The following is a 12,762-nucleotide window of genomic DNA, read 5'->3' on the forward strand; positions in this document are numbered from 1 at the left end:
AAGGAAAAAGCAAAAGAACTTTATACGTAAAAGAAGAGGACAGTCATAAGATGTCACAGAAAATGTTCTAGTGACTTTTAATGATATTTGCACAGCTAAATGTTTATGGGTTTTCTGAAAGACTAAGAATGCATTCAAATATTAGACAGCCTTCCCATCTTAAACTGTTCAAAAGTGTATGTTAAGAGGAAAAAAGTCATTTAAAATATCAAAATTATTTTTGACCACTGTTCAGTGAATATGGAGAAATTCCTCATTTCCATCTCTTTACCTGTTCATAGACCAAATAATGTAAAACAACATAAAGCTGTTATTATCAAAACATCCTCAAAATATTAATATTTATAGAAAATAGTTAATGTTAAAACAACATTCTCATGCACAGCTAAAGAACATGTTAAGTAGTTTATAATATTTATATATAAGTTTATAATATTTTATAATATATAAATATTATAAATTTATTTTAGTAAATTTTAATAAATTAACTTAATATATAAAAATATAATAAGTTTATAATAATTTTATCATTTTTCAGTTTATTCACAAAGATGACAATAATCTGAAGAGAACTGAAGTTATCTTGCATGTCACAGGGAAAAAAAGGTATGGGAAGAGTTTATGTTCTGTTATTAAAATATACTGCAGTTACAATACAAAGTAAAAGCTTTATAACTTTTTTATATTAGAAACACAGAGCCCCAGCATAAAATAAATACTTGCACCAATATAGGGCTGGGTCATCAGCTGCTTCATGCACAAATTGCTGCTTCCCTTGTTCCACAGACCACTGGTCTAGGGGTTACAGTAAGGAAGGGGAGACGTTCTCCTGAGTGACTTCCAGCTCTTTAAAGCAATTGAAAAATATTGCCAATACTCCAAATTCACATAATTCACAGTAACCAGTATGGCACGGAGGGTGACGCTTGAAACGTCAGCTGTAGGTCTGGCACGCTTCATTTCTTCCCTCGGTGGCATAGTGAACTACTGGGGAGTAGATTTCATCATTTGCTGCTTGTACAGGTCACAAAGCAACGTAACTGTAACTTGTCTAAGAAGGGGCAACATATATGTAGTGACAGTTAAAGGCACTATATATAGATTCGTGGCAGAAGATGACTGAGTTAACTTATGACTGCGCTAATTAGTCAGCAACTATAATGATGCACAAGCATCTGGAATCCAGACTAGCACAGTGCAGTATTGCACATCCACCCTATCCACATCAAAAGGAGATTAGAGCTGAAAAGACAAGTATGCCACAGACATGCTATCCAGTGCATGGAATTACATCATCACTTAGTTTTTTACGGCATTACTTGGTGCACAGAATGAACTGAGCTGAGTTAATGAGTAATGACTGCTGTTCCTGCTGGCGGTGGCTCTTCCCCCCAGAGGGCACTCAGGCCCCGCTGCCCCAAAAACTGCCCCACTCCCCTGGCAAACTCCATCTCCTGTTCGGGGAACTCAGACTTACTGCAGAATGGTTTATTTTGGTTTGTTTTTCAGCTGTTAACTGCTGCTTATGCAAAAACTGATAAATACTATACGTTGTCATTCAACACGTAGGAATAAATGGAAGGTTCTCCTTCACAGTATAGACATTGCAAGGAGATTTTTTTTACCTGGAAAATTGAACGTGTGTGATAATTTTGCTAACCACATTGTGCTGATCTCTTTGTACACTGTCTTCCCTTTCTTGCGTATGCACTTGATGTTAGATGACAGGCTTATCTTTTTAGGAGCATATTTGTGCCTGACAATTCACACCTGTCTGAATGACCCTCACTGACCGCTAGCAACCAAGTCCTTTAACCTGCAGTTAAGATAAAGGCTCTTGTTTCTCCAGTCAAACCTTCTTTCTCATGTAGAGGAAACATCTTGCTGATAATAAAATAACACAGAATTGGCTTTATAGCCCATATAAAAATATATATATACAACATATAAACAGCTATATGCATGCACAGACATACAAACGGCTCAGACAGGCGTTCTGGTGCAGTCTCAGATGCCGTCTGTTAAGAGTTGCATCCTTACAGCTCCACTTGTGAGACACACTTGACACCCGACTATACAGAAGAGCAGCGCACTGGTGTGTCGCACAGCCCCTCCTGCCCTCTTGTTTTAGCACTGATACCAGAAAGACAGACCTGTTACAGCCATGCCGTCTTACCTGCAGCCTTTGGGCTGCATGCGTAGTGCCTCTTTGCCTTTTAGGGGTCTGTCTTACAGCTTACATAAAAGTTTACTGTAATTACTGAAGGTTAAGAGTCTCCACTATTCTGCCTTTTCAGAGGGATCTAGTTAGTTTTAGTCTCCGGTCTAGAACCTGGGCTACAGTACTGCCTAATCAGATGCAAGTCGGTGACAGGTTTCCAAGGTTTGATTCTGCACCATAGTTAATTCTGAGAACAAAAGCAAAATCATACACTGCAAACTAGGCCAATAAAATCTGCTTTAAGCTTAAAGCCTGGGGTAAAAAAAAAGGAAAGTTGAAGTGAATTATTTCAGAAAGCCTTTAGAAATGGGAATCCAAACAGAAATTATAGAAGGGAAACAGGAATTATCATTTTCTGTAAAATGATTTATCCTACGTGGAAGTGATGCAGTTACAAAGGCAAATAACCATTTACTCCTAATGGTTATGTCAGGGGACTAATAAACTCACTTGAAGTCTGTTCCGTGCCACAAAAATTACACGAAGATGACAAAGAGCACGGGGATGGATTCTTCTAAATAAAATACTGATGGGCCAGAGGCATTATAGATGTATTTCTGGAGGCATCCTATTAGAATAGCACAAGCTGATGAAGGCAAAGGTTACTGAGATATTTAAACTTTCAATTATATTTCTGGTTAGACTCCAATTTCACACTGCAGTTAGTTTATATCTTAATATATTTTTACTAGGTACAAAAGTAAATAATTAATCTGAGCTACTAAAAAGATTGACAAAGAAGATATAAACCTCTTGGCTAGCTCTAAGCTAAATGAAGTATGGAAAACGTTCACATAGTTATGCAGATTATATTCTGCTGTTAACCAGGCGTCTTATTATCTGCCTTTATTGCTATTGCAAACTGCACCTGTAATTTTGCCATTGGCTTCGGATGGAGGCTGCCAGTTAACAATTATTGTCCGAGGTTTTCCCTCTTTGCTCACCACAGTCACGTCTTTGGGAGGAGAAGTTGGAACTGCAAACAAACAAAAACCAAACTAATCAGAAACAGGTTGCCCAGTTTCACTGGATATAAGCAAGTAACCTCAGCACCTTCGCTTTCTATTTGTTTTACCATTGAAAAAAGGCACCTCCAATAATAAAAACTCTGAATGTTCAATCTTCAAATAAATCTACCACCCTAGCGTAGCGGTCTTACCGAGTTACTCCATTCAAATGGCAAATGCCATCTGGTGTGCAGCATAGCCTTTCCATACGGAGTTACCTGTTTCTAAAGCACTTCTGTCAACAGATGCTGTGATTCACGACTGAATGAGCCCACGCGTCTTCGAAAACACGGCAGCTTTGTACAACTGTAACAGCTGGGGTCAACGACTTCTAACCTGAATTTCTTCCGTCATCGTAAAAATTACATGAACTTGTGAATAAATACATTTTATATGCACAGGCGCATCTCTATTTTCAGGTTTATGGTGGGACCAACACCTAGTAATGCCATTTTGCCACTCGAATCTGAATCAGGAAAGTAAATTCACCAGAGATTTAAAATCATAATTCGTAATTACTGATTTACTTTAGTGAAGAATTATTTGTGATTTGCAAGGAAATCTGTACCGCAGAAGCATTTGAAGTCCAGAAATATTTGCTGACACAATTGTGCAACGTTTTTCCCTGGGTTGCCAGAGAGTAAGATGGAGAGGGAGGGGAAAGCACTTCCTTCTCCCATCAGTCTCCTCCTGCCTAAAGTTCAGGAAATGGCACAACTTGCTCCAGCAAAAGACTGAAATCGGACACCCTTCTTGCTGTGAACTAAAGTATCCAGCTGGGACTTAGATTAACGGCTTTCAAACGCACAGAGCCAATGTCTCCAAAGGTGCATTAACCAGCCACAGTTTGAAATGCCGTGTTATGAAAAACGTGAGACTTCTAATTAGGTAACTTTTAGCAAAGTAAATCCGCCTTGGATATTTAATACTGTAATAGTAACATTTAGTGCTTACCCAGTGCTTTCTGCATTTAAAGAGCTTTATGTATATTACCTATTAGAAATTAATCCGTACATCCTCTGAGACGGCCTACCTATTATCCCTGTGCAGAATAATAGTTGGAAACCAGGCATAGCAAAAGCTCAAAAGTTACTATAACTATTATCCCAAATACTTAAAGACACGCTCAACAGAAGCATACAGATGTAAAGCACGATTCAAGGCCCTACAGTAAGCTTCAGAGAAAAAAAAAAAAAAAAAAGAAAAATCAGGACTAGCCACAAGAGATTACTAATTCACAGACCAACACTGAACCCAGTATCCTGTATTTTTCTTCAGCATTAACTGAGAAGCAAGTCCTATACAACGCTGCTACTCAAGAGTATTCAAAAAATAATGAGTCACACACTCAGGAATTTGGCGAGTAATATAAATCACAAGATCTGTTATGACAAAATATATTTAGTCTTTTTTGGTTTTTTTTTCATTTGCTGCTTAGTTCCCAAGCTTTTAGGTCATATTTGCAAATACTCTTTACAGCCACCCTGACTAGAAATTTACTTTCTATTTAAATGAAATGAGGCCTCCTGTATCTCGCCCTCACTCCTGTACTTTTTTTAGGTTTCAAATTCTCTTTTAAGAACTTTTTTTGCGTAACTTCTACAGTCCCTGCTCTTGGTGTAGAGTTATGGATGAGAATTGTATGTGTGTCGGTAAAAATACCAAATAAAGTGTTTCAACATGGGATGGGCATAGCAATTGGAACGGGAAAGGAGCCTCAGTCCAGAGCTGTGCTGTCAGAATGGTAGCTGGCTCCGCATCACAGAATTCCCACTGAACACTAAGACAATGTTTTCAAAAGCACTGAAGCTCACTAAGGGTTTACGGGACTTCAGAGTAGGTTAGGAGATTTCCGATTTTATCCTGGTTTTGCTTTTTCTTACGCCTTGTTATAGAGTATTTGGATGATCTCACTAATTCTCTGCACGCTTGATTTTTTTGCTATATTTTAATATAGCATGAAAACTACAGGGCAATTTAGATAGGCTCTTTTTTGTCCTTACAGTTCATTTAAAGAGAAACCTAAGCATAACAGGCAGTAAATTTAATTGCACAACGATCATTTAACGCTGCAGGATAAAAAAAGCTAACGAGGGACAGGTCCGAGGAGAGAGAGGTTCTGGACCTCAAAGTTACTCAGCGGGCTCAAGTTCCTTCTGGTGGCTACAAACCCTTTTCTGTTCTGTACTTGGAGAGTGTGTCATTTCGACAGCAGTGAGGACTGAGATGGCAATTTCTGTGGAAGAACAAGAATTTAGGGCTGATTTGGATATCTTAATTTCTACTGGGATTTTTTTTTTGTTCATTTGCCTCATGCACTTCCTCAGTCTGTAATAATTATCATCATAATTATAGCAAATTTTAATTATTATTTGCTAAAGTATTTTCTTTATATTTGCTATTAACGTGCTCTGAGACATTTCAAGCATAGCCCTTCCTTATTCTCTGCTGTCCATGAACTGTAGTACATTATTCATTACTTCTCTGTAATTTGATGTAAACTCTTTTGCATGCAATCATCCCTTTGAATTTTGAAGTATGTTGTTGGTTTTTAATCAGAATTTCTGACTAAACTATAAAGAAAAGAACCCCCCAGCAAGTATTCATCAGGGTAATAATTTTAAATACATGCTTGCCCTCCTCCAGAATTCTGGTAGACTCGACTTTATTCATCTTGTCAGGAATGTCAGCCCTTCCAGAAAGACACAAAACAGTACCTAATTCAAAAGTTGTTCCATGTGCTGTCATACTCCAAGTACTTGATCTTCGACCTTTAGTCACCATCACGGAGAATTCATACAAGGTATTTGGTTTTAACCCAGTCACTAAATAGCTCAAAGTGGTTGCATTTGCAGTCTGAAAGAAAAACAGAGAGTCAGGAACTTCTGAACTAAAAACCATCAATCACCAGCTCTGCAACACCCTTGTCTCAGGCAAGTGTTTAAAACATTTTAGCACTGCTACGTTTTTATAACCATGGTCATTTAATTCTGTAACGTCTGCTCTGTCATGCAAATTCATTAATCAAGTATTAATGTGTTGTTTTATCCTAAACGAGAAATTCTTTCTGCAATCAGCAAGAGCATTTAATAGCAGTCAATTATAAATTAAAAAAAAAAGTAATACAAGGTCCAGGGCACACTTGTTATGCAGCAGGTTAAATCATTGTCTACTTGGGGGGTTTAATTTCCAGCATTTCATTAACTGATCTGGCTAGGGAAAACAATGAAGCACAGCTAACAATAACAGTCCTTCTTGAAATCTGTATCTGCCTTCCAAATTCCTGTTAGAATTTTCAGTAGATTTTTAACATACTTAAAAAAAAAACCAAAAAAACCCCATGTGCTGAGACTTGAAGATAATGAAGCTTTACTAATATGTAGATTTTTTTTGAGAAAAAATGTTTATGTAGGATCGCACACTGAAACTACACATGGTTTATAGTGGAATTTGTAACTTGGCCGTTTAGCTAGAATTTTCGACCTTTTGGTTAAAATATCTGATATCTGTTATACACGACTTGAACATGAACAGAATGTACTTGAGGCCTATTAAAAAAAAAAAAAAAAAAGATTTATCTACAGATATGTATATTCCTTACCTTGACCTACAGCGATCTAAACAGAATTAAAGAGTTAGTTGTTTCAATATTTGACAGGGCCATAAACTGTATACGACTACTGCCTTCAGAAAACAACTGTTTTCACCTAATTAATTTTCAAGGAAAAGGCATGTTTCTTGAAGACTCTATGAATAATATAGTCTGAATTCTTCAAAGAAACCCCTTATTTCTCAAGTATCAGTGACAGCTTTTTTTCTTACACCAGGTCAGAAAACTGTTAGCCAAGTGATACTTAGATTTGTACAAAGTATTTTGCTTGTTCACAGACATGCGTTTTGCCAGTTAGACGTCACAGGAGTGGACAGACAACAAAGACATCGTAAACCTAACAAATAAAATCCTCCGTTAACTTTAAACCCTCACTCGATACAAACTCAGTGTGGTTTCAAAGTGAACGTGATTAGGGCCGATTGGTTCAAACATTTAAGCGTAGAGCAGGACGGTTAGTTCAGTGACAAAGCCTGACTGAGCACAACCTCCCTAGTAAAGTGGGGAGCAAAGACCTTTGGCCGGGACAATTATGTCATGACAAGTCCAAAGGAAAAATCTTTTCCTAGCATCTTGCATTACAAGCTGACTTGCTCCCTGAAAAGCACACCATTTCTTCCTCTCCAGAATACCTACAGAAATTGCTAATAGCATTTAAGCATTTGATTCTGTTTATAGTACTTCTTAGCTCCTAGCTGCAGTCATATGTGGCAGCTGGAATCCTTTTTGCAGGTTTGTGTTTTTCATCTATGGCTTTGAAACTTGGCATCTTTTAGTTTCACCACACATCATATTGAACGCAAATGACACATGAAAGGCTAAACTGGAGTGTTAGACGACTTCCTCATTTTTTACCACCACTTACTATTCCTAAAATGACAACATATCCCATGGTCCTAAACCCTGCTCACCTACTAGAAATAAACTTCATAAATAGTACCCTGTAAAATTTATTTTCCTTTTACACAGTCCTAAAAGATCTAAGTTAAGATTTAATATTTTAGCTTATGCCTGAAAGCACACTGAATCACAGGTAGCCTGCGAGCGGGACAACTCTGCTCCACCACCAAAGATTCTTTGAAAAACGCTCTCTGATCCACATTAGTGGAACTATACAGTTCAAAGCACAGTGGAGTCTTTTAGCTTCAGGAATTGTATCGCAGCTGTTCCTGTGTTTATATGCTCTAGATTGACACAAATCCTATACAAATTTAAGAAAATAAGGCTCCTTAAGGTGGAACCTCTTAACTTGTATTTGAAGCATGCAGCCTCTTCTTTAGTAATAGTTTGCGAGTGTCAGCGTAGAAGCGGGAGCAAATGTGGAAAATATGAATGAACTATGTCAACATCCAATTTACTGATGAGAGGGATGGATGAAACAATGCTGTGTTGAACAGATGTAGCTCTGGACACTAGAGAACTGAAACAAAGATAAAATTTCTGTGTGCAAGGCTGCGTAACGGAGAAGCTCTGATGCAACTGGGTGAACAGTCTCAAAACATGCAATAAATAACAAAGCTGCTAGAGACAGCCATGACAAACAACATACTAGCCCGTACTTAATAAAGTTACCAAAGACCTGAGTGAAATGCAGCAGCTTACTGAACAGCACTGCTGAAAAGAGGTTTTGCCTTTCTTAAAATTAACAATTGTTATTGTCCAACAGAGTAGTACAGAATTTATGACTGAAAGAAAGAAAAGCAGGATGTGCATTTTCCAAACATCATGGGTTAAAAACGATTAGAGTAAATGTTCTCAAACTTACGTCCTTTCAGGCAAACGCTTTTTACAGTGAGTAATTTTGAACTATATTCCGTCATTACATATTATTTTTGGTCCACAATAAAACTTTTTGGCCACTGGCCACCAGCACTGAGAAGGGTGGGAGTATTTCATGTACCACTGAGGGTGGGGTTTTTTTAAGCACTGAACTAATGAAACTGCAGCATTATAGAAATCACTCCCGAGACATCCTCTGCACATGACTCAGGAATGTGGGTTCATAAATAACTTGCCTTTAGAGGAAGAACACACATACACACATCTTTTCATTTCAATAAAAAAAAAAAATCTGGTTTGTAACAAGATTGCTCTGCAAGAGCATAAAGGGAGCTCCACTAGCTGGATATTTTAACAATCATTTCCTTTGAGTCTCATTTAAAACATAAAATTTGCAGTCAGCATTTTTGAGGCCTCCAGATAACTCTGAAAATTAAAAAAAAAAATCCAACCAACCAACTAAAAAAATCCAAACCAATAAACCAAACCCCAAATCTAGTCTCCAAATCAAAACAGTAGATGAAAATCAAGGAAGGCAGGGATATCATAAAGTTATTGTTATATATTTTGCACTCACTCAGTTCCCAAAGGAAAGGTTCACTATCAACTTCGTATGAACAGAAAAGGTTGTAAAAGGAAACTTAAAACTGTCAGGGTAAGACTCGCCCCACAAATTCAGATTCTTCTGCTATACTGGAGAGAAGCCATTAGTAACACATACCTTATTAATGCATTACTGGCTGCTCTAAAGGTAAGCCCACATCTGTCATACAAAGCAATCGTGTTAGGGTGAAGCAGAAGGTATAAAATTGTCACCGTGTCCCTGGTTCCACAGCAGAAGGTAATGCTGGAAGTGTTTGCCTTCCCTCCCCGAGTCAGCTCTTCCATTCACTCACACACAACACCCTCTCTCAAACTCTTTCACACACATATGCAGAAGAGACCACAAAAACAACTACTTCCACTAAATCTAGAAGAATCTTTGAAGAGATAATTTAACTGAGCAGTACTGATGTGAACTCAGTCCTGGCATCTCAAATGAAACTGGGCACACCTCTATACCATTTTCTAAGCACTTGTCTTTACTCTCAGCTTTCACTTAACCCTCACTTGAACATGAAACTTCTTCTCACGGAAATAACGCAGCTGTGTTAGTGTTGTTGAAACTCCAATACCTTGTACTTCGTATTTGCAGGAATATTGGTTTTCCAGCGAACTGTGTAGTAACGAGCATCTGTGATCTTCTGGTTCTTTGGCAGAGAGTTGTCTGCCCAAGTGATCCGTATGGTGTCATGACTCAGAATGGAAGCCTGAACTCCCACCGGTGGCATCATGGGAGACGGATCTGGCACTGGAGTGTATGGAGCATTAATAACAAACAAATCAACCTCGGAAGTGTCTAGGGAATTGATGGGTAAAATGTAGTGTATTATAATTAAAAAGCGAGAAGGTGGCATTTTAATGTAAACAAAAACAAAAAAGAGGAAATGCAGGGTTGTACAATGAAATGAAAGGTGAGAAATGGAGAAAAAGAGAGAAAAGCCAGAGTTAATAATAGGTGACATAAGACTGGCTAATAAAATTACTCTTGCATCGTGTTCCCTTCTTAAGACAGTAAGGCAACATATATATGCTAATATATACACCTAATCATAGCAGTGTTCAGTGCATTCAACCACGGCCTAAGAACCCCAAACATACAGTAATTTTAACTTTATTTGCCTCAATGTCCACTGATTCCTCTTCCAGGAAACAACAAGGAGGAAAAAGAGCTGGACTTCTAGATGGGTAAATGCCACTTCATAAAAATTAAAGGGAACTCCCATCACCTTTTAAGGAATGGTAATGGCAATCAACTTCCAAGTATCATACAAATTTGCAATAACTGAAGAAACTGCAATTCCAATGTTCTCTAAAATCTATAAGAATTTCTGCTCTTCAGAAGACTAAAACAAACAGAAGTGTTAACATCTACACAAAATAACTAAGTAATGTCCACAGTCTAGGAGGGAGCACAGTGAGCCATAGCATAGTAATAGCTCACTTGCAAACAAATTTCTCCGCTTACAATCTTTTATTAATGTATTACAAGATGAAAAAAAAAAATGTCAAGAACTGGTTTAGTGTAGGTGACAGCAGATTGAGACTTAGACAAAGAAAATGCAGGTATCATATTCAAAATCTCAGTGTAAAAGACCAAAAAAAAAATATATACTTGTCCATAAAAAGCAAAATAAGGGCCATGCCTTTAGAACTGCACCCACACAATTCATGCTAATGTAGTGGTAACTTTTTGAATAAGAACATCTATAAGTAGTTGAAAGCTTTGTAATTTAAAAACGAAACCAATTTTAGGTTGTTTAATAAGCAGCTAAAACATGCAAGGCAATCATTGAAACAGTTAAGACCAATCAGTTAAAGAAATGGAGTGTACTTGATGACACTGAAAAACAAGACTCTTAAATTAGGTATCATCACATTTTCAGCTGCTGTGCATGTTAACAATTTTCAGCTGTGCAGAACTCAAAAGCAGCCCCTTGCCTTTACCTGAGTGAGGCCTGGTCACCGCGCTCTCGTAGAGAGGGATTCCTTCACCAACATTGTTAAACGCTTTCAGAGTTATGACATAGTGGGAGCTTGGGTCTAGAGGGAAAAAATAAGTATCTTTTTAGGGCAAGCTGTTAGTGAATCCTGTCTTCTGCTTCTCCATATTCTCTTTGTTCAGTATTTTATTTTTTAACTGAAATGCATGAAATAACTAGTCTAAATTTGAATTGAGAAAGTCTCCATACGGACCTTCTGTTAGTGTTCAATAGTTCTCATACAGCAGAAGTCTATAGTCACAGGAAATATACCTTAAGTACTGTCCAAACAGTAGTGAGGAAAAACATTTTAAAATGAACATTTTAAGTTACTTTACTATAAAAGTACTCAAAACTCCAATTTTATGGAACTTCTCAATAGTTCGCAATACTAATATTTATTTTGCTTTCAGGATATTTTACCTACCGCAGAGAATTCTGTGGAGGGGTGAATCTATATTTTTCTTTTAAAGTAGATGCCACTGTATCTTGGTGACATTTCAGTTTCTTTCTTGCCTGAAGCCACCCGTTCTGCAGCTCCAGAAGGAGAATAATGGAATGCTGCTCAGCATGAAAGTTTTTGTAATAAGCATTGAAGGGAAAGCATCAAATCAAAATGCACTATGCTTCAAACTCGGTGAATTTAGGATTCTGAGTTTGAGGGTTTTTTTATTCCTCTGCCTCTTTCACTATCATCAGAAAATTGAGTTTATTTAAAATTTATTAACAGTTTGGCATCCAGTATAATATCTGAATAGGGAAAAAGATCCTCTTAAAAACATGCATGTAGTTTTATTTATTTGTAATACCATGATTAGAAAACAGTAACATAAATGACAGGTAAAACTTGGGCGCTGATGCTCTTTCACTTTCCTCACCTAAGTTTTCAATGGTGTAGTATCTCTGTTTATAGTCCACCTTGATGGTCTGTGCATGGGGACTACCAATGCCATACCCTATAGCATAGCCTCTCACCACGATGTTCTGGTTTTCAGGTGGAGTCCAGCTTACTACAATACTGGTGACAAGCGGACGGACATGTAAGGAACTTGGAACTTCAGGAACACGAGTTTCTGTTAAAGAAAAATAATGGATTTGAAGGATTTCTCTTAAATAAAGGTAATTACATGAAGAGTTATGAGCTCGTCAGGTTAAATGTAGCACTTCTACTCTGCATCTGTATTAAAATGAGTACGTTCCAAAAGAGTGAACTTTATTGTAGAAGGGAGAGCAATGAACTCTAATAAGCAAAAGAAAATTAACATAGTTTCGTCTACTAATATATTTTAATAGATCCTCTCTTTAAAAGAAAGGACAGTCATACTGCAGAAAAGTATCAGATCTGCTTCAAGACAGACTTTCTGATGTTTGCGCATGTTCTTTCCAATTCATAATTTTTCAAAATACGCATTAAATTTATCATGTCCTTCCCCTCCATAAAGCAATCTACTTATAGTTCCATAGTATTACTTACTTGTCGGCATTAAAATAATTATATTGCAAACACACTGATGATGAAAGAAAGGTTCCTGAGCTCGTTGTAGGATTAAATAGAATATTCTG

At 37.3% G+C, this 12,762-nt stretch overlaps 1 protein-coding gene across 9 annotated transcripts in view; it reads right to left on the minus strand.

Moving 5' to 3' along the window:
* The window catches only part of NEO1 (neogenin 1), a 215,786-nt gene that overhangs the window by 23,316 nt on the left and 179,708 nt on the right, over positions 1 to 12,762 (minus strand). For 7 of the 9 annotated variants that reach the window (XM_052807475.1, XM_052807474.1, XM_052807471.1 and 4 more), the window contains exons 15-19: positions 12,078 to 12,272; positions 11,165 to 11,260; positions 9,793 to 10,016; positions 5,946 to 6,084; positions 3,090 to 3,197 (exon numbers count right to left, since the gene is read on the minus strand). In XM_052807475.1, coding sequence (XP_052663435.1) covers positions 3,090 to 3,197; positions 5,946 to 6,084; positions 9,793 to 10,016; positions 11,165 to 11,260; positions 12,078 to 12,272 — 762 coding nt within the window. The remainder of the gene's footprint in view (positions 1 to 3,089; positions 3,198 to 5,945; positions 6,085 to 9,792; positions 10,017 to 11,164; positions 11,261 to 12,077; positions 12,273 to 12,762) is intronic. The other 2 variants (XM_052807473.1, XM_052807469.1) reach the window with 1 other exon arrangement.

Source organism: Harpia harpyja, chromosome 14 (genome assembly GCF_026419915.1).
Source record: "Harpia harpyja isolate bHarHar1 chromosome 14, bHarHar1 primary haplotype, whole genome shotgun sequence".
NCBI lineage: Eukaryota > Metazoa > Chordata > Aves > Accipitriformes > Accipitridae > Harpia > Harpia harpyja.